General features: G+C 49.2%; 2 protein-coding genes across 8 annotated transcripts; both read right to left on the bottom strand.

The window, feature by feature from the left end:
- Positions 1 to 833: 833 nt before the first annotated feature.
- On the bottom strand, positions 834 to 10,623 carry DPEP3 (dipeptidase 3). 2 transcript variants are annotated; one of them, XM_045443226.1, is made up of 10 exons: positions 10,169 to 10,538; positions 9,701 to 9,827; positions 9,071 to 9,200; positions 8,840 to 8,981; positions 8,499 to 8,568; positions 8,205 to 8,381; positions 7,814 to 7,898; positions 7,253 to 7,328; positions 6,634 to 6,769; positions 834 to 946 (listed from the first exon to the last, which is right to left on the bottom strand). In XM_045443226.1, the coding sequence occupies exons 1-10, from the start codon at positions 10,429 to 10,431 to the stop codon at positions 938 to 940; spliced, it is 1,215 nt and encodes a 404-aa protein (XP_045299182.1). In that variant the 5' UTR covers positions 10,432 to 10,538; the 3' UTR covers positions 834 to 937. The 2 variants fall into 2 exon arrangements, with proteins under 2 accessions (XP_045299182.1, XP_045299183.1); XM_045443227.1 differs by lacking the exon at positions 834 to 946 and adding an exon at positions 6,197 to 6,542 and having other exon boundaries at positions 10,169 to 10,623.
- Positions 10,562 to 20,726, bottom strand: LOC123579334 (dipeptidase 2-like). Of its 6 annotated transcripts, XR_006702723.1 has the most exons (12): positions 20,578 to 20,726; positions 20,026 to 20,289; positions 19,566 to 19,692; positions 19,172 to 19,301; positions 18,946 to 19,087; positions 18,575 to 18,644; positions 18,281 to 18,457; positions 17,808 to 17,892; positions 17,102 to 17,177; positions 15,997 to 16,132; positions 12,817 to 12,989; positions 10,572 to 10,667 (listed from the first exon to the last, which is right to left on the bottom strand). XR_006702723.1 is itself a non-coding variant. In XM_045443218.1 (11 exons), exons 2-11 carry the CDS (start codon positions 20,244 to 20,246, stop codon positions 10,632 to 10,634), a joined length of 1,200 nt encoding a protein of 399 aa, XP_045299174.1. In that variant the 5' UTR covers positions 20,247 to 20,289; positions 20,578 to 20,726; the 3' UTR covers positions 10,562 to 10,631. The 6 variants fall into 6 exon arrangements, 5 of the variants coding, with proteins under 5 accessions (XP_045299174.1, XP_045299175.1, XP_045299172.1 ...); XM_045443218.1 differs by lacking the exon at positions 12,817 to 12,989 and having other exon boundaries at positions 10,562 to 10,667; XM_045443219.1 differs by lacking the exon at positions 10,572 to 10,667 and having other exon boundaries at positions 12,613 to 12,989.
- Positions 20,727 to 21,241: the final 515 nt, after the last annotated feature.

The raw sequence follows: 21,241 nt of genomic DNA on the forward strand, positions 1-21,241 counted from the left end.
CCAACAGAACTCAGACTCTGACTACCGTCTCCTCTCAGCCTTAGTTCTGGGATGGAATGAGGAAAGTCATTGGGTCCTGTAGGAGGACTTCCAAGCTGACCACCATTCTGACCCTTACCCCACAGTCACCCGGCCAGGGCCTGTTGACTTGACCTCCTGTCCTTCACGCCACCTTCAGCTGTCCACAGTAGCAGCCTTCCAAATGGACTCCCTGTTCTCTCCCACTGCTCATGGTAGTGGCACCTCTACTGAAGAGAACGCCCATGTTCTTCTCTTGGCCCACAAGGCCCTGTTCCAAGTGGCTCCTCCAACTTCCACAGTTCCAGCCTTCTGGCCTCTTTCACTTCCCCAAACTCATCTTTCCGCGCATTACCTGTTCTTCACTCTGACAGAGTGCCTTTCTACCCTCTGCCCCCACCCTCACTAACCAAGCTCCTTGCTATTAGGGTAGGTCTCATCCTGGAGTACCACCTCCTCCCCCAAAGACTTCCCTGACCCACATCCATCCACCCCACCTCACCCTCCACTGGATTGGGCTGTCCTTAAGCACTTTTCCTTCACATTCCCCACTGGAGGGGGAAATGTGTTGGTGGGGATCTTCGATTAACATTTTTCATGCCCACTAGACTGTAGACTTCACAGGGACAGGACCTTTTCGGTATTGCTGCCTTGGTATTCTCGGTCCCTTGTCCCAACACATCTTTTGAATAAAGAATGAATAAGTGCCCCCTCCTTCCCATCTTCCCTAATGCTCTGCAAAAGTCCCTAAAGCTCCCACTGCACCCTCACATGCAGCCTCACCTCAGGGGTGGGGTCAGGTACTGTGTGAAGGAGATAGGTCACTGCAGCCCAACTGACAACCTTAGACTCTGAGAGAGCTTGTGGCTAGGATACAACTTCCCCCGGTTACTATCGACTGACCAAGTAGCTTATAACATCAGGGTACCTGCAGGCGAAAAGAAAAATATTTGAGGGGCACAGACACTTCAAAAGAGAACTATGGGATGCCTGCATGGCTCAGTCAATTAAGTGATGACTATTGGTTTCGGTTCAGGTCATGATCTCATGGTCATGGGATGGATCCCCACATCAGGCTCTTCACTGACAGTTCAGAGCCTGCTTGGGATTCTCTCTCTCCCTCTCCCTCTGCCCCTCTCTGGCTTCCACTCTCTCTTGCGTGCTCTCTCTCTCAAAATAAATAAATAAACATTTTAAAAAAATCAATTGCCTATTCACATGTAAAGAGCACATTTAGGGGCGCCTGGGTGGCTCAGTTGGCTAAGTGTCCGACTTCAGCTCAGGTCATAATCTCACAGTTCATGGGTTCAAGCCCCATGTCAGACTCTGCGCTGACAGCTCAGAGTCTGGAGCCTGCTTCGGATTCTGTGTCTCCCTCTCTCTGTTCCTCCCTCACTCGTGCTCAGTCTCTCTCTCTCAAAAATAAATAATAAATGTTAAAAAAATTTAAAAAAGAACACTTAAACTGCCAAAACTATATATATATAATATATATTATATATGTATATATATTATATGCATATATATAATATATATTATATATATATATATATATATATATATATATATATATATATATATAAAGAATACATCTATCAGGAAAATTACTAGAACACATGCAACAAAAATTCCAAATTAGCTTAATAAACATTACAAAAAGTAAGGTAAAATATTAGCAATACCAAACCAGAAAATATTGAAAAGCTCAAGAAGGAATACAAGATATGAAAAAATATAATTGTTCCAGGGGTCTATTGCTACATAACAAATTACCCCAAAATAACAATGGTTTAAAATAACAATCAACAAAAACATTTGTTCACAAACCTGCTGGCTGAGTAAAGTTCCGCTCTACTCTACATGGCATCAGCTGGAACCGGAAGATCCATTTCCATGATGATTCACTCACACAGCTAGCAAGTTGTTACTGGCTGTAGGCTAAGAGCTCAGTGGGGCTGTGGATCAGGGGATTGGGTACCCAACATGTGTACCTCTCCACGGGCTGCTTGGTTTCCTCATGGTATAGTGGCTGCAGTTCATGAATGAGCACCCCAAGAAGCAGGGAGTAGAAACTGACAGTTTCTCTAGGTCTTGGCCTGGAAACAGGCCCAGCATAATTTTGCTATATTTTACTGCTCAAGCAATAACCAAGCCCAGATTCAAGAGAGGGTGGGGAGGCACTGAACCCATCTCTGGATGGGAGAAGCATCAAAGAAATATGGGACCATGTATTAAAGTTACCACAACAATATTTGAAAAAAATTTGTAATTCAGAATGAATTAATAAATTGGAAAGACCAAATTAAGCAATCGTCCCAAAAGAAGAAAGAGAAAACAATGAAAGGGAAAACAAAGACGGAGGATAGAAATAGGATATCTGCACAACAGGAACCCCAGAAAAAGAGTAAAATAAAAATGGAGAAAATCTACAGCATGAACAAACCTTGAAAACACACTAAATGTAAGAAGCCAGACACAGGGGTACTTGGGTGGCTCAGTTGTTTAAGCATCTGACTTTGGCTCAGGTCATGATCTCATGGTTCGTGAGTTCGAGCTCCATATCAGGCTCTTCGTGGTCATCTCCTAGAGCCCACTTCAGATTCTCTGTCCTCCTCTCTCTCTCTTCCCCTCCCCTGCTCACTTGCTCTCTCTCTCTCAAAAATAAATAAAGAAACTTAAAAAAAAAAACAACCAAAAAACAAAGGAATTGAAAGCAGGGACTTGAACAGGTATCTGTTTGCCAGTGTTCATTGTGCATCTGAAAGGTGGAAGCAACCTTGGTTTTCATCACCAGATGCGTAGATAACAGATTGATCTATACCTACAATGGAATATTATTCAGCCATAAAAAGGAATAAAGTCTGATATATGCTACAAGGCAGATGAACCTTGAAGACATTTTGTTAAATGAAATAAGCTGGATGCAAAAGGACAAATGCTGTATATAAGTTATCTAGAATAGACAAATTCATAGAGACTGAAAAAAGAATAGAGGTTACCAGGGGCTGAGGTGAGGGGAAACGGGAAGTTATTGCTTAATAATTACATTACATTGTTTGAGATAATGACCAAGTTTTGGAAATACCATGATGTTTGTTCAACATTTGTGAGTGTTTTTAAGCCCACTGGTTTGTGCACTTGAAGATGGTTAAAATGGCAAAATGTTACATATCTCATACAATTAAAAAAAATAATGTGATATACGAAAACCACTGAACTGTACACTTTATTTTTTTAATTTTATTTACTTATTTTGAGAGAGAAACAGAGAGATCATGTGAGCAGGGGAGGGACAGAGAGAGAGGGAGAGAGAAAGAATTCCAAGCAGGCTCTAGACTGCAGTGCAGAGCCAGTACGGGGCTTGAACCCATGAGCTGTGATATTATGACCTGAGCTGAAACCAAGAGTTGGATGCTTAACTGACTGAGCCACCCAGGTGCCCTTGAACTGTACACTTCAAATGGGTGAATTGTGTGGTATATCAATTTTATCTCAGTAAACTTGTTTAAAAACAAACAAAAAATCCAAGATGTAATTAACCAAATAATTCTAATATTTAGAGGATGATAGGGGGAGAGAGGGGGAGTGAGAGCTAAAAGTCCTCATTTTGGGGGGCACCTGGGCGGCTCAGTAGGTTAAGCGTCTTGACTCTAGGTTTCAGCTCAGGTCATGATCTCATGGTTCGTGGGTTCGAGCTCCACATTGGGCTCCATGCTGACAGTGTGGAGCCTGCTTGGGATTCTCCCTTTCCTTCTCTCTCTGACTCTCCCCCATGATCTCTCTCTGAAAATAAACTTTAAAAAGGGTTAAGAAAATAAAAACAAAATCCTCACTTTTCAAATTACTGAGTCAATAAATAATATCTAAAATGTATGTCTAAAGAGCTGGCATTTGGGATGACTGCGTGGCTCAGTTAGTTGAGCCTGTTCGACTCTCGGTTTTGGCTTAGGTGATGCATTTGCAGTTTGTGGGTTTGAGCCCCCACCCACGTTGGGCTCTTCTGTTGGGCACAGAGCTTGCTTGGGATTTTCCCTCTCTCCCCCTCCTCTGCTCATGTGCATGCTCTGTCTCTCTCTCTCAAATAAATAAACTGAAAAAAAAAAAAAAAAACAGCTGGCAATTAAATACATTATTTAGAAATATGGAGGAAAATACCAGTAAATATCAACAGTTAAAAGTGCTGAGTGATTGCTGGGAGAACAGAATTGGGGAATGGGAGTGTGAGGACAGAAGTTGGGGAGCGGACTCTTCAGCCCACCTGGCAGCTCAGTGTATTACCACAAAGTGCACCCCTAAATAACCACCATGCCAGGCAAGGTATGGACATTGCCAGAACTCCAGAAGTTCCTTAATGCCTCCTCCAATTGCCACCCCATGCCTCCCCACCAACCACAGACACTTTTTTTTTTTTTTTAGTCTTTGTTTTTTTAAATGGAGATGTAATTGACACATAACATTGTGTAAGTCAGGCATTTTCTAAGTATCTGAGTTTGATGATACCACTTCTTGTTTTCTTATTTATTTATTTATTTGTTTGTTTGTTTGTTTGTTTATGAGAGGGAGGGTGCGAGTGAGTGAGGGGCAGAGATAGAGAGAGAATCCCAGGAGAGGCAGTGGGGGAGACAGAGAGAGAGAGAGAGGGAGGGAGAAGCAGGGCTTGTGTTTTACTGGAAGCAAGGCTCAAGCTCACCCGATGTGGGACTCAAACTCCTGAATCATGACATCATGACCTGAACTGAAGTCAGAGCTTAATGACTGAACCCCCAGGTGCCCTCTTGTTTTCTTATTTAAAGTCTCAACCTGAGCATGCATCCCTGAACATTAAGTTTAGTCTTTTCTGGGTTTTGTTTTGTTTTTTCAGAAGGCTCTACTCCAACCCCAAGATCAAGAGTTGCCTGCTCTACGGACTGAGCCAGCCAGGGGCCCCAGTTTTTTAAAAAACTTTTTATTGAGAAAAAAATATCCATACAGAAAAGTTCACATACCATAAGTGTATACAGCATGCTGAAATGTTCACAAAATGAACACGCCCATGCAACCAGGACCCAAGATACAGCACTTTACCAGAAACCCAGAAGCTCTTCCTCATGCCCCCTTCCAGGCAATACCTCCCCGAAAACTGACTGTAACGGTATAGATCAGTTTTGCTTGTACTTTATATAAATGGAATGACATAACATATATTATTTTGTACTGGTTCCCTTCACTCAACATTACTTTGAGAGATTCTTGCACATTGTGTGTAACTGTCCTTGGGTATATGTCTTCAACTTTAGTAAAAAAAAAAAATGTCAAACTGTCTTCCAAAGCAGTGTTTATCAGTTGAATCAGCCACCAGCAGGGTATGCTCCTTGCTCCATATCATTGCTAACACTTGGTATTGTTCACCTGTTAAATTTTAGTTGTCTTTACTATGAGTTTTATTTTGCATTTCCTTAATGGCTAATAAGGTTGACTATCTTTTCATCTTCTTATTGGCCAATTGAATATCCATTCTTGTAAAGTTCCTATTCAAATATCTTCCCCATTTTTATATGGGGTTGTCTGCCTCTGGATATATGCCTTTCTTCAATTATATACGTTGAAAATTTACTCTTTGGCTTGCTCTTTCACTCTTTTTAAATTTTTAAAAAATTAATTTATTTTTGAGAGGGGGAAGGGGCATGAGAGAGAGACAGAGAGAGAGAGAGGAAGGGGCAAGGAGAGAGGGAGGGAGGGAGAGAATCCCAAGCAGACTCCTCATGTGGAGCCTGATGTGGGGCTTGAACCTATAAACCACAAGATCATGACCTGAGCCAAAATCGAGTCTGACACTTAGCCCACTGAGTTACCCAGGCGCCCTCTAGGTTCAGCTTCTTAAAAACAAACAAACAAACAAACAAACAAACAAGCAAACAAACAAATGTAAACATTTCAGAGACTGGTAACCCACCCATTGTTACACTCCATGATGGGATAGATACCACACTTGAACTAGATTTCTTTGTGCTCTTTTGTGGGCTCAGGCTTTTATCATAATAACATGGTAAGATGCCTCTGCCCTTCCCAAAAGAGACAAAATTGGAGGCCACTCACTTGAGAAACTGAGGTGAGACCTACAAGACCCCTCACCAACCAAGAGCCCACCAGACCCCACTCCCCTGCTCCCCAGGGAGAAGGAAGGACTTTCACATTTGGCTCCATACCCAAAATGTTTATTCTCAGCATACACTTGTGCCTGGATGACTAGGAAGGCGACTTTGTGAGACTTTGCCACAGAGACCTCTGGGAGACTGGCCAGCTCACCAGAACTACAGGATGAGGACTGAGAAGGTGGCAGCAACCAAGAAGCTTAGAACAAAGTATGGGGAAGCTTTTGAGGGCCTCCGGAGGACCTGACTGATTGGCCACTCGGTCACCTCCAGGTGTGTGGCGAGGTGTTCACTCTGAAGCTGAGATAGGAGGTGGGAGTGGCAAGACCTGACCACCTGCCTGTCTGGAAACTCATCCTCCACAGGGTTCTGTCCATTGTTCTCCTCTCTCACCTGGGGGTGGGAGTCAGCAGTTAGTGGCTCCCATAGCACCTCTCTCACCCACTCTAACCACTGCACCATCCTTTTGCCCAACCCAGCATACCTGTTCCACGTGTCTGAAGACCCGCAGCAGGTTTCCACGAAGGACACCCTGGAGCTCTTCCTCACTCCAGCCACGACTCAGCAACTCCTCTATCAGTACTGGGTATTTGGACACGTCCTCTAGTCCCTGAGGGAACCTGTGTGGCCATGGGCCACCAGCTGTGGAACCTGAGCCCTGATCCTGGTCTAGGGCCCAGTGTCCCACCAGCCCCAATCACACACGTGAAATTGAAGGCCATATTCTCCAGGCTACTGAATGTCACTTTGGAAGCTCCTTGAAGACAGAGCTTCTGTGGTGTCTACCCCCTGAGCAGATGGCTGGCCTACAACAGATCTGCTGAGCTGGGACTGCAGCAGGTGCTAGGTAAACGGGCTCTGCTGGGGTGGGGTGTCGGGGAATGCTTAATTAATGTGACGATCTGGAGTGGCAGTGGGTCCACCAGGCCACAGGAGGGACAGGGAGAGCCCAGGAATCAGCCCCTGGGAGTGGAGAGACGTCAAGTGAGCTGGAAAACCAGAGCCTGTAGATGAGGTCTGAAGGGTGGGAGGACCATGGAATGGAGAGACTAAAGGACTCCCTGCTGTGCCCTGCTCAAGACAAACCCCAGGGAGATACTCACCGACCCGACCCATCGTAATTCCCGCCAATCCCGATGAACTCTGATCCAATAACAGCTCTGATGTGGTCAAAGTGATCTAGGTGGCAGGGGTTAGTGTGAGCAGCACTATGCTGGAGTCAGGCCCTGGGACCAGCCCTGGTCTGGGGAAACTCAGTCCTGACCAGTTCTCCTGCCCACAGCACTCCAGGCCATGGCAGCTGACTTCATGGAGCTCCCAGCCCATTGTGAGTTCTGAAGTGACTACAGGCTGAACTGTGTCTCTTTAGAATTTTTTCTGCCCAGAAGCCACCCTGCCTCTGGGTTCCTTGAGAACGCATCTGTCCTGTCCAGAGAGGTGAGAGCAAAAGACATTCAGAGGCAGGGGCAGTTGCTTCCCCCAAACCCATCAACATTGACTGTGGCCCCAGATCTGGGTGGCAGCGAAGAGCCGTGTCTCCTCTCCTGGGTTGTCAGAGGTCTGCCCATTGCTCAACAGGTGTGCTACACTGCTGGAGCTGTCCTGAAGGCCCCATGGCCACAGGCTCAAGCTCAAACTGCACAAGAAGTTGAAGTGAGGCTCACCTGCCACGGTGGACACATTAGCCAACAGGTTGCACTGTAGCACCCCCATGGACAGCGTCACCATCACAATGCCACCATTCTTCTTCTAGAAGGATAAAGAAATGAACACTCAGCCCCCTCAGTTTGGCTCTTCAGGCCTGATGGTCTGCTCTGTGCCCTGGGGGCCTAGTAGGACAGTGCTCAGTCCTGGCTTCAGGGGCTGGAAGAGGTTTCAGCTCTGGGTTTGTGGGCGCCTGAGTGGAGCTGATTTGGCCTCAATTTTCAGAGATGGGGAAGGTTAACCAGCCATGGGTCCAAGGGTGAGGCCTGGACTGGTAGCTTTGTTCAAGGTCAAGAATGTTTGCATGAAACGCGCCTAGCTCTGGGTGTGAGGGCTGAGGTAGCTGCTCACCAGAAGTTGCAGAATGTCATCAGGAACATTCAGCAAATTGTCGCACACAGCCCTGGAAGCTGAGTGGGAGAAGATCACGGGAGCCCTCGACACCTTCAGTGCCTGCCGCACCAAGGTGTCTGACGCATAGGACAAGTCCACCATCATGCCCAGGCGGTTCATTTCCCCTACCACCTTCTGCAAAGACAGTTTGTTTGTTTTTTTGAGGTGGGGGAGATGTCAAGGATGCACACACGTGTACACTATCTGTAGGTAGAGAACGGGTGGGGTAGGGTATGGAACAGGAATCCTCACCTCACCAAAGCTTGTCAACCCACTGACGTTGGTGTAGAAGTGGTGTTTAAACTTGGTGGAACTTTCTGCCCTGTGGGACAGCCAGAAGAAGGCAATCTCAAAGGCAACATCCTGGGCATCAGAGCCTGGGGGCTCTGCAGTCCCTCTGTTTGTCTATCCACACCCCCCCCCCCCCCCGCCGCCCCTGGAATAGAGTAAGGACCTGGGCCAGCTGCTTTCTGGGAGTGTGAAGGACCTGTTGAGAGTCCAGCCTCCTTTTGTGGATCCCTCTGTCCTCACCTGTCTGGCAGTTGCCCCACCATGTCATCTACCATTTCACCGTGGCTAGGCACTATGCTCACCAGGCCGTGTTGCAGGTGAAGGTAAGTGTCAGGAAGCGCACTCCCAGCAGGTAAAAACTGCGCAGCACAGAAAGGCTGCTGTCCAGTGAGTGACCACCCTCCACACCAATGAGGCAGGCCAGCTTTTGAGTGCTGTTCAGACCTAGAAGAGGATGGATAATCAAGTGGTCAGGGCCCAGGGCCAGAACCATCAGAGTGAGCCCCTAACTATCTCCCCATTTGCCAGCCCACCTTCGGCTGAGGTCACAAGCTCCAGTTCAGAGTAGGAGGCACACATGCGACGAATGAGGTCAATCTGCTCCAGTGTGAGGCGCACAGCATCCTGGTCCTGTGTCTGGCATGGGGCTTGGGCTGACCAGAACTAGAGGTAGGCCCCGGGGGTCCAGAATGAGATTAGAGTGGTCTCCAATGTCCTTGGCCTGCCACTCCTTCTCAGCCCCCAAGGTGCTCATTTGGGTCATTGGCCCAGAACGAAACACTACATGACCCTATGGTATCCTGATGCCTATTAAGCTTGCTGCCAGCAGCCAAACTGTGGACTGTGAAATATCATTGTCTGCTGTTTGTCCATGTGCTATGTGAATGCCCCACGGCCAATCCACTATGTCCTTTGTGGCTCTAACTCTAACCCCACACTCACCAGGGATTTTCTGGTCACTTTCTGTGTGTCTCCACAGAACCTGGGTACCCATGTGGTTGGCCTGTCTTGGCCTGCAGAGCCCCCACATTCCCAGCAGTCATGCGATGACACATTGTGTGTTCTATGGTTCTAATCACTGAGAGGCCTGCCTACCCAGGTTTCTGTGGCCCCCAACATTCCCCAGCAGCCATGCTGTGGCACCCTGTGTATCCCTGTGGTACCTGGGCACCCACGAGGCCATCCCTGAGCTTGTCCAAGCTGGTCTGGCCATAACTGAAATTGCGCAGGTTAACGTCTTGTAGCCTGTTCTGGAAAAGCTGTCTCAGGAGCAGGGGCAAGTGGTTGTGGCTGAGGGCATCAAGACAAAGTTAGAGTGGAGAACATGGACTCAGGTCAGACAGGGCATGTCAAAGTACCTGGGCATGTCCTGTCCCCCTCCCCTTCCCCCCCCCCCCCCCACCTCACACAGACAATATGGAAAAATTCCTGAGGTGCAGCTTTGGGGAGGGGTGGGGGCCTGTAGTGGACACCAGGAACAGGGTAATGGGGGGAGGGGACCTGGCTGATGGAGGAGAGAGTTCATCCAGAGGTGGTGTGAGCCTCTTCACTAGCCCTGCATGCTGAGGACCCCCTTCCCCTAGCCAGGTGTGGGCTCAGTCTCCACCTGCCCCCACACTGCCCCTGCTCACCCGTCCACGAGAGGGAAGTCCCGCATCAGGGCCCGCGCACGCTTCCTCAGACTTGGTGTGCTGGAGGTGAGCGGCGTGGTAGGGGAACTAGAGAAAGCCGTGGTCAGATTGCTGGGGGCTCCGGGTGTGGTCGGGTCGCTGGGGGTGCCAGGAGTGGTCTGGGCACGGGTTACCGCCCTCTGCAGCAGAGACAGCAGGAGCAGCAGACGCAGCAGAGGTCGCCAGCGAAGCGCGTGGGGGCCCTCGAGGCCCAGGGGCCTCATGTTGCGCAGGGTCGGCCGGGCAGGCAGTGGCCGGTCTCGAGAGGAGGGCCGCGAGGGGCAGAGGGCGACGGTGGGGTCCCGACCGGATTTACGTGACCCGTCGTGAGGAGGGGCTGCAGGCAGAATGCTTCTCCAGAAGAGCAGGGATCCGCGACGCAGCTGCGCAGCGTGGCCAGAGGGGGCGACACAGACCTCCACCCTCAACTAGAGGGCGCCCCAGGGGGCCAGACCAGCTTCTGCCGCGCAAGAGCACTCGAGTGGGAGAGCGGCAAAGAGAGAGGGAGAGAGATCCCAAGCAGGCTCCGTGCTAAGGGCAGGGCCTAACCCGGGCTGGATCCCATGACATCCTGACCTGAGCAGAAATTGAGCGTGACGCTCAACCGACTGAGCCACCCAGGTGCCCTATACATTTTTTAATAAAAAATGAAATTTAAGAATAATATGGGAGGGGCGCCTGGGTGGCTCAGTCGGTTGAGCGTCCAACTTCGGCTCAGGTCATGATCTCACGGTTCGTGAGTTCGAGCCCCACGTCTGGCTCTGTGTTGACAGCTTGGAGCCTGGAGCCTGCTTGGTATTCTGTCTCCCTCTCTCTCTCTGCCCCTGCCCCGCTCGTGCTCTGTCTCTCCCTGTCTCTCAAAAATAAATAAACATTTTTAAAAATATTTTAAAAATTAAAAAAGAATAATATTATGGGAAACCATTTTGTTTTAGTAACTAGTATTGAAATTTGCGTCTGTACATTTGTTAATATATGGGCACACACAAAAAAGACTAGATTCTAGGGGCTCCTGGGTGGCTTAGTTGGTTAAACGTATGACTTCAGCTCAGGTCATTATCTCACGGTTTGTGGGTTCGAGCCCTGTGTCGGGCTCTGTGCTGACAGTGCAGAGCCTGGAGCCTGCTTCGGATTCTGTGTCTCCCTCTCTCTCTGTCCCTCCCCTACTCTCTCTGTGTCTCAAAAATAAACATTAAAAAAATTAAAAAAAAAAAAAGACTCTAGATTCTAAACATTAATTAACTATAGCCATCTTGGAAAAGGGGTAAATTACTCCCTGGTCAATTTATGTCACATGTTTTTCTGTAATATGGTCATCCTGGCTGAGGGATTTTGTGGGTAGTGCTGGTGAGGGCTGGCCCGTTTGCTAAGAGATTAGTGGAGGCACCACAGCAGCTGAGCCTGGAAAGGATGGGGTCTGCATTGGGCAGGGAGGTGGAGAGGGCATCCCAAGTTGGCCAATAGCTCAAGCAAAGGTCTAGTTCCGACAGGATGGCTGTCTGTAAGGGAGGAGCTAGAAGGTCCTCAAAGGTGTAGAACAGTGGGACAAAAATTCTTACTGCTAAGAACATGAGGGGGCTTGGTCTGACATGACTTCATGTGGGGCAGAAATCCTCCTTTAAGGTAAGGCGGTTTCCAGGATGGCTGGAGGCCTGAGCGGTATAATTCATTGTTTTCTGCAGAAAAAAGCCCTGACACAGGGGAAACTGATCTCAGAACTGCACCTGGGTGGCGTCTGGGCCTCCTGGGCCTGCATGAGGTCCTACCAGGCTGAAAGGGGTCTATAACACAGACTAAAATATGAATTGCCCCCTTCTGTATCTGTGTCTGTCAGCTGTTCTCCCACCTGGGCTCCCTGATAGGTGGGCCTCCCCTTTTGGGTGCCAGAAGAAGGGCCTTGACCTCTGGCCACTACTGCCTCCTGTCCATCACTGCTCCCTTCTCATGCCTTGTGGTTAAGGACTAAGTCTGACCCTGCTGCCTTCAGCTTTGGCTATCTCAGAAGAGAGGGAGGAAGAGAGGGAATGTTTATTCTGGTCTCATATACCAAGCTGACTTGCCAGGGGAGGTCTTCATTTAAGTGATATAAACAATATAGTGAATGATGAATTTGTTAATTCAAAACTTTATCAAAAGTTCAGAAGTATTGCACATACAGCTGTTTCCTGTGATAGTCTTAGGTGAAAGTAGGGAGCATAATGTTTATAATTGATTTTTTAAGTTTATTTATTATTTATTTATTTATTTTAAATGTTTATTTATTTTTGGGTGGGGGGAGAGAGGCAGAGAGAGAGGGAGACACAGAATCCGAAACAGGCTCCAGGCTCTGAGCTGTCAGCACAGAGCCCGATGTGGGACTCGAACCCATGAACTGAGAAATCATGACCTGAGCTGAAGTTGGATGCTCAATCAACTAAGCCACCCAACTGCCCCTATGATTGATTTTTAATGTTATTGAATTAATAAATAAACACCATTTCACATGTCTGATTTTGGTTGACTAAGTAAATCAGAGTTATACTCTTTCTGATAACTGGAAATGTTGGGCAAAATATAAAAAGGATCTTCCTGAAGACATCAGAAAGTTAAACAAGATATTAAAAAATTACTTGATGAGGATCCAAGGAAAGTGGAAAGCTAGAGATAAGCCCAACTTTTGGGCTAGTTCTTCTACTAGGGGTGTGGTGCTCTAAAGAGGCAGAGATTAGTGTCCAGGGTCCACCAAAATAAGGAGAATCCTGATGAACACTTAGTTTTGAGTTGGAACACAAAAAAAATGTACCTAGGAGAAAGAATGAATTGGAATTAGGGCCTTCTACTCCAGGTCTGCAGCAATTCTGGTTATTAAGCAATTGTCTCTCAACTCCAGATGCAGTCTTCTGTTCTCAGCTCTGTGAGGCTGGGGCTCAAACTCTTCCTATTTTTTAAATATATTTTTAAAGTTTACTTATTTATTTTTTGAGAGAAAGAGAGAGAGAGAGAGAGAATGAGCGGTGGAGGGGCAGTGAGAAAGGGGACAGAGGATCCAAAGCAGGCTCTGTGCTGACAGCAGAGAACCCAATGTGGGGCTCAAACTCTTGAACCATGAGATCATGACGTGAGCTGAAGTCAGACAATCAACTGAGTCACCCAGGTGTCCCTTAATAATATTTTTAAAGTTTATTTATTTATTTTGAGAGAAAGAGAAAGCACGCACAAGCGGGAGAGGGACAGAGAGGATCCCAAGCAGACTCTGTGCTGTTAGTGTAGAGCCCTATGTGGGGCTCAAACTCACCAACCGTGAGATCATGACCTGAGCCGAAATCAAGAGTCAGATGCTTAACTGACTGAGACACCCAGACACCCCTATTTTTTTTTAATGCTTATTTATTTTTGAGAGAGAGAGAGAGAGAGAGAGAGAGAGAGATTGGGCAAGAGAGGGGCAGAGAGAGAGAAAGACAGAATCCCAAGCAGGCTCCTCACTGTCAGTGTAGAGCCCAACTCCGGGCTCAAACCCATGAGAACCAACTGTGAGATCATGACCTAAGCTGAAATCAAGAGGCCAACACTTAACTGACTGAGCCACCCAGGTGCCCCTGGTGCTCAAACTCTCAAAACCACATTTCCTAGAAGCCTAGCTGGTTTCCTGTTACATTCTGTCAATAGGGGCGACAGAGCAAACTGAAAGAGGTTTTCCTGTTCCAACAGTGACAGTTGGCTGCAGTCTGGAACTTCTGGCTGTCATCGAGTAGCCTTGCCAACTCATGTTTAGAACACTTGCACCACCTCACAGGGCCCTGTCCTTAGAGGTCTGCTCCCTAGCAACACAGGGCCCTGCTGTAAGCTTCTATCTTCTACCACCTTTTCCCAGTTTTTCCTAAATGTACAGTGAGCTGGATCAGCTCCCCTTCAAAGGGTCTGTAAAGGGACTAAGGCCATCTCAGAGTGCTACTTAATCCGCCCAAAAGAAGTCAAGAAAAGAGGGAATAGGTAAAATGAATGGAAAACACTATTAGAACTTTCTGAGTACACTGCAGAGTACAGCCAATTTGGAGGCTGAGGCAAAAGGAAAAATGTGTTCCTATATACGTTTTTAAAAAATGTTTATTTATTTATTTTTGAGAGAGAGAAAGCATAAACAGGGGAGGTGCAGAGAGGGGGTGGCGGGGAGACAGAGTCCGAAGCAGACTCTAGACTGTCAGCGCAGCGCCTGACTCGGGGCTCAAACTCACAAACCATGAGATTATGACCTCAGGTGAAGTCAGATGCTTAATTGACTGAGCCACACAGGTGCCTCATGGTTTGTATATCTTCAATTTCTCACTGTGCTTTTATTGGTCTGAAAATGTATTACTTTCCCTTCATGTTTGAAGAATATTTTCACTGTGCATAGAATGGAACATTGGTAGTTACTTTCATTCATCAGGCTAAAGATATTCCACTGTGTATGGATTTCTATTATTTCCATTAAAACTCATTTGTCAGTTTTATTGCTGTTCCTCAAATTAATATGATTTTTTAAAAATATGACTGTTTTTAAGACAATCTCCTGTCTTTGTCTTCTTGTAGTCTAACTTTAAAGTACACAGTTTGGGGTTATTATGAGCAGCACTGCTTTAAATATTATTTCGTATGCCTTTTGGAAAACCTATGTATGCATTCCTGTTGCGATATATACCTGGGGCAAAACTGCTCAGTCATGGGGTATGCATAGGCTAGTAGTATTAACTATTATTTTTATTAGCCATTATCTATTATCATGTTATTTATTATTATTAGCTGTTGTCATTAGTATTAACTCTTAATTTTGGCTATAATTAACAGAGTTGCTATTGCCATTAATTGCCTGGGGGTAAGATAGTGTGGTTGTCTAAGTAGCTTGTGCCTCTCAGAAAGGAAGTCCCTGAGGGGCAGGGCAAGGAGTGGATCTATATCCAGGGAAGTTCAGTCATTGGAAGCCCATGTACTATCCTGTAGCCTGGCATTCTGGGCTCTATCCAAACAGGAACAAAGATCATTTGTGATCCAGGCAGGTTCCTTTCTTGGGAATATGAACCAGAGTTCCCTTCAAGATCCCCAGGTGGTGGTCAGTGGGTCAGGATTTGGACTGAGGTGAGCTATTGAGAGGCATCCCAGAGGAAGGTCCACTCTCCCACAGCCAGAGCTACTCATTGTCTTCTTCTAGTGCTGAGCCCAACCATCTGGGCCTTCTCAGGCCATGCTAGTGAAACTCAGGTGTTACTAGAGTAAATGGTGGCTGAACTGCAGGTTCCTCCACCAACTACCAGAATTGGGAGCTGGCACCACCAGACCCCGCCACAGAGAAGGACACTCATGCCTGTTTCCATGTGTAAAACATTTATTTTCAGGAAATGTGTCTGTCTGCATGATGGGGGGGGGGGGAGGGCAATGTGGGGTATCTGCAACTGCCATTGTAACATCTGGTAGGATTAACTGGGTCACCAGACCCACAGAATGAGGACTGAAAAGGCAGCAATAACTGTGAGGCTTGGGGCCACGTTGGGGGAAGATTTTGACAATAACTGTTTAGGTGAACACTTAGGTGCCCAATGTGCCGAAGTCTCAGTTAGTTTCTGGTCTCGAGCCAGATACCATGTCTGAGGCAGACGTGAGAGAACAGAGCGGCAAGAACTGCCCAGCTGCTCATCCGGGAATTCATCCTCCAAGGGGCTTTGCCCCTTGCTTGTCTCCCGTACCTGGAGGTGGCAGTCAGTGGTCAGCAGCTCACACAGCAGCCCCAACACACTTGCTCAGGCCCCTGACCTACTCCTTTGTCCAGCCCAGCATACCTGTTCCACCTGTCCAAAGACCCGCAGCAGGTTTCCACGAAGGACACCCTGGAGCTCTTCCTCACTCCAGCCACGACTCAGCAACTCTTCTATCAGAACTGGGTATGTGGACACGTCCTCCAGTCCCTGAGGGAACCTATATGGTCGTGAGCCAGTCAGCTGTGGAACCTCAGCCCTGTTCCTTGTTCATGACTCAAAACCACAGCCTTATGTGTCCAGGGACTACTGAATCCCAGCCCTTGTCTGACATGGGAAATGGATACTTGGAGAGAGTAAGTGATTCACCCCTGTTCTTCATCCTGCAGAAGGAAACTCCCAACCTCTTTGAATATTCATAAAAACTCATCGAATTATACTTTTTGGATCTATGCCTTTCACGGAATGCAAGGTTTTCCTCCATTTATAAAAAGAAGAAAAGCTTTTATTTATTTATTTTTCAGTTTATTTATATATTTTGAGAGAAAGAGAGAGAGCATGGACAGAGAGAGAGGGACAGAAAGAGAGAGAGAGAGAAAGAGAGAGAGAGAGAGAGAGAGAGAGAGAGAATCCCAAGCAGTCCCCGCACCATCAGCACAGAGCCCGATGCAGGGCTCAAACCCACAAAGAGTGAGATTGTGACTTGAGCTGAAATCAAGAGTAGAACGCTTAACTGTCTGAGCCACCCAGGCGCCCCTAGAAGGAAAGCTTTTTAAGACCCAGCTGTAGGTAGAGGAGTTGGTCAGTCCACACCAGACCTTGCTAAGAGTCTGCTCAGAAGCAGTGGGTCAGCGGCACTTGGCTGGCTCAGTAGGAAGAGCATGTGACTTTTGATCTCGGGGTCATGAGTTTGAACCTCATATTGGGTATAGATATTACTTAAATAAATAAAACTTAAAAAAAAAAAGGCAGTGGGTCTGCTGGAACTAAGGGTGGGGCACTAAGGGTGGGCAGATCATGACCTAGGGATGGGACCAATGGGTCACAGACAAACAGAAACACACTCTGTGTGTGGGAAGATGCCAGGTGGGCCTAAAGTCCATGAGGATCACAGTGTGGTGGGCATGGTGGCTATCAAGGCCCTACTGTGGCACAGCTAGCCCCAGAGAAGCCCCAGAGAAGCACTTACCGTTTAGCCCCATCATGATCTCCACCAATCCCAATGAACTTGGATCCAATGACTGCCTTGATGTAGTCAAAGTGATCTGGGGGATGAAGGGTCAGCAGTGTGGGGCTCCTAGGACAGGGGTGAGGTGGGGACTGGTCTCTACTGATTCCCCTTCTTGCAGCCTGTAGGCTATGGAGGCCAATTCCTTCATGGCTTGGCACCCAGTGTGCCAACTTAAGGAGGTAGATTCCAGTTGGCTCTAGACTGGAATTTAGATTTGGAGTGGACCCCAGTTGGCCATTTCTCATTCAGGATTCACCTTGCCTCCAGTCTCCTTGAGAACCATGGGGGCCCCTTTCCATGGGTGTGGAGGATGAGAGATGGATAAAGAATATAACTGATAAAGACCAAAGAGACTTAAGGGGCTGCCCAATCCCTTGGCCAGAGGCAGGTGCAGGGAGCTTTTATGAGCCCCTAGAGAAGCACAGATGGTTAGCACCTGGGCTCTATGTCTGACTGCCTCCTTTCTACCCATCAGTCTTGTAGTATCAATTCTGTATCTTCAGTTCCACATGGCACCAAGATGCTTTATACTGTCCATCATTGAGTTTTTGGGCACTGTGTCTACGGCCAACAATGAGTCAGACCACTGGGGCTGTTCTGAGGCCCTCCCCCCAAGGCTTCGGGTCCAAATCAGAGCTATTCAGAGAGCCCAGGTAGGGCTTACCTGCCACAGTGGACACATTGGCTAACAGGTTGCACTGCAGCACCCCCGGTGACAAAGACACCATCACGATACCACCATTCTTCTTCTGCAGGGGTGGACAAATGGACACTCAGCTTGGCCCCCAGAGCAACCACCTGCCTCTAGGCTCCTGTGAGGAATGTGTTCAGCTCTGGTTTTGAAGTCAGAGGAGACTTCACCTTTCTACACTCTAGGATTATGTGAATGGAGGAGTCTCAGCTCTGGTTGGTGTGGAAATGTCTTGACCATGGGGGGCTTATAGAGTAGAGGAGTATTTACCACTTAGAACCCCCCACACCTGGGTTCAAGAATTCACGGGCTGTGGACTGTGGGTTTGTGAGGGCAGAAGATGTTCAGCCTAGGGTTTGAGGAAGTTGAGGGAACAGGGGTTCAGGTTCAAGGACTCCTGGTTTAAACCTTTTGTTTTAGGTTTGAGAGTCAGGGTAGTCTCTCACCAGAAGCTGCAGGATGTCATCAGGAATGTTCCTGGCATTCTTGCACACACCCCGGGCAGCTGAGTGGGAGAAGATCACAGGTGCCTGTGACACTTCCAAGGCTCGCCGTGCCACAGTGTCAGAGACATGGGACAAATCTACCATCATGCCCAAGCGGTTCATTTCAACCACCACTTTCTGCAGAGACAGGTTAGGGAAAGGGCGTCAGGGGTGCACATGTGCGTGCATTTATCTGTAGGAACTGGTGGGGCATGCACATTCATGTGGGGCGGGGTATGGAATCAGGGTCCTCACCTCACCAAAGCTGGTCAGCCCACTGACACTGCTATAGAAGGGATGGATGCCCTTAGATGAGCTCTCTGCCCTGCAGGATGGCCAGGAGACAGTCTGAATGGTGGCCATGACTTGGCCACAAGAGCCTACTGAACTCTCTATACCTGCAACCCCCTGGAGCAAGAGTAGGGACCCAAGTTGGGCTGGGCCTGGCAGGAGGGAGTCCCTACTGGGATCCAGTTTTGCTTTGCAAACCCCTGCTCCCCGCCGCCCCCCCCCCCCCCACTCCAGGGTCAGTGCCAGATCCCAGGGGTAAAGCTTGGTCTGAGCCCCAGTGTGATCTTGGGCAGATCGCTGCATCAGTGCGTGCATACCATCTGCACTGTGCTCACCAGGGTGTGTTGCAGGTGTGAGTGAGCGTCAGGTAGCGCACACCCAGCACATAGAACGTACGCAAGACGGAAAGGCTACTGTCCAGCGAGTGTCCACCCTCCACACCAATGAGGCAAGCCAACTTCCGGGTATTGTTCAGAGCTGGGGGCAGGTAGGTCAGATGATCACTTTCAGAGGCTGGGGTATCTCAATCAAGTCCCCAACACCCCCCACCAGTCTACCTACCTTTAACTGAGGTCACAAGCTCCAACTCAGAATAGGAGGCACACATGCGGCGAATGAGGTCAATCTGCTCCAGGGTGAGGCGCACAGCATCCCTTTCCTGGGTCTGGCATGGGACGTAGGCTGACCAGAACTGGGGGAAGGCCAGGGGTTGGAGCTCCCTGGACTTCTCATAGCCTCCACAGCCCACACAGCAAATGGGGTCACATGTGATGCATTGCTTGTTTGGTGGTACTTGGATGCCCACCAAACTGGTTCACTGCAACCCCTGTAGCCCCCAGCATCCATGTTGTAGAATTTTGGGGGGCCCTATGATAACTGAGTTTCCATGTGACTAACTCATGGTTTCTGGGGCCCCCACACTCCCTCTCAGCCATGCTATGTGTCCCTGTGATACCTGGGCACCCACGAGACCGTCTCTAAGCCTGTCCAGGCTGGTCTGGCCATGGCTGAAATTGCGCAGATTAACATCCTGTAGCCTGTTGCCATAAAACTGCCTCAGGACAAGGGGCATGTCATTGTGGCTGCAGGGAGAGCAAGGCAAGGTCAAGTCAGGGGGAAATGGGTGGCCTCCTTAGACCTTGGGATTAGGCAGGACATGGGGCCAGCAATGGGGGGGGGGAGGATGTCCCCCACACCACACTGTCACAGACTATAGTAGGACCCCTCGAGGCCTAGGCTGGGGAGTTCCCACCAGGGAAGGAGTGGCAGAGGAAGGGAAAAGGCACCCACGGATGATGGGAGAGTGAATCCAGGGGTGATGTGAAGGGGTTTCCTTAGGAGCCCTGCATGAGGACCTCTAGCCCTGCCATGGGGTCGGCTCAGTCTCCACCTGCCCCCACATCGCACTTACGCACCCGTCCACGAGAGGGAAGTCTCGCATCAGAGCCCGCGCGCGCTTCCGCAGACTTGGGGTGCTGGAGGTGGCCGGCGTGGTCGGGGCGCTGGGGGTTCCCTGAGCGGTCTGGGCGCGCGTTAAGGGCGGCGGCAGCGGCGGCAGCAGCGACAGCAGGAGTAGCAGACGCAGCAGAGGTCGCCGGCAGGGCGGGGAGGTACCATCGAGGCCCAGGGGCCGCATGTTGCACGAGCCGGACAGGTGGGCAGGGGCCGGTCTCGAGAGCCTGAGGGGGCGACAGGGGCAGAGGGCGACGATGGAGTCCCGACCGTCGACTCGGGTCACGCGGCGGTGCGGTCTCGCAACGGGAGAACCGAGTCACAGGACCTCGGATCCAGCCGCGGAAAGCCGCGACGCGGAGCAGCTTGGCAGCCAGGCGAAGGCACGCCCTCCCCTCCCTCCGCCCCCCTGCCCCAGCCTACAGGGCTTCACCAGAGGGGCGGGCTTTCTGTTCTTACCCCTCACCCCACTCCCAGCGCTCTGAGGGGCTGACCCAGGTTGCTCTGCCTCTAACCTTGTTCTCCAAGAGAGAAGGCGTGGGTTGCTCCTTTCAGAGTGTAGCCTTGGGCTCTGAGGCCTCTGTCATCAACATTATGTCCCCACCTGCCTGCATCCTGCACCAGCCACCCTGAGGGCTGCACGCAAGTGTCTCTGGGCTCTCGGTTTCCTGGTGCTGAGCCATGTGGGGGTGGGGGTGGGGGTGGGAGGAGGAAGTCTCTGGAAATGAGGGGTTAACCTTGTGGACTTTGCATTCAGGAAGAGGCCCTCTGCCCCTGACCTCTCTCTCCCCTACTTTACTCCCTTGCCTGCATGTCTGTCCCCTGGGGACTCCAGCCAGAACTGGGAACTGTCAGGGGCGCCCCTACCCCTGTCTTCCCCAGTGTGTCTCAGGAAAGACCTCCCTCCTCAGGAAATGCTATTGCTCCCTACGGTCTGAATGGAGGGACTTTTGGGACGTGAACTGAGCAACCATCTGGGGGTTCAGGGACAGTTTACTGAACAGAGCAGGAACTCAGTAAGCTATTTGAGTGGAAGGAAATTAAGTCATTTTTAGGGCAGCATAGCACCCTATCCCCCATCCCAGCAACATTCCTCCCAGAGCTGCTGGCTGAGCTGTTGGTGAGGGTCCCTTCTATCTCAGTGTGGAAGCCCCATCTTCATTGAAGTCAGAGGTATGG

The sequence above is a fragment of the Leopardus geoffroyi genome, chromosome E2 (genome assembly GCF_018350155.1).
Source record: "Leopardus geoffroyi isolate Oge1 chromosome E2, O.geoffroyi_Oge1_pat1.0, whole genome shotgun sequence".
In the NCBI taxonomy this organism is placed as follows: domain Eukaryota; kingdom Metazoa; phylum Chordata; class Mammalia; order Carnivora; family Felidae; genus Leopardus; species Leopardus geoffroyi.

Bases quoted from the DNA above. Each gene is read 5' to 3' on its own strand.
- LOC123579334 (XM_045443216.1), bottom strand. From the start codon at position 20,246: ATGCGGCCCCTGGGCCTCGATGGTACCTCCCCGCCCTGCCGGCGACCT. The intron at 17,178-17,807 runs GTAAGCCCTACC...TTCATCCCCCAG, and splicing joins CAATGTGTCCACTGTGGCAG to ATCACTTTGACTACATCAAG. The intron at 15,904-15,996 runs GTATGCTGGGCT...TGCCACCTCCAG, and splicing joins TCTTTGGACAGGTGGAACAG to GTACGGGAGACAAGCAAGGG.
- DPEP3 (XM_045443227.1), bottom strand. From the start codon at position 10,431: ATGAGGCCCCTGGGCCTCGAGGGCCCCCACGCGCTTCGCTGGCGACCT. The intron at 9,201-9,700 runs GTACCACAGGGA...GCCTACCTCTAG, and splicing joins ATGGCCTCGTGGGTGCCCAG to TTCTGGTCAGCCCAAGCCCC. The intron at 6,543-6,633 runs GTATGCTGGGTT...TCCCACCCCCAG, and splicing joins TCTTCAGACACGTGGAACAG to GTGAGAGAGGAGAACAATGG.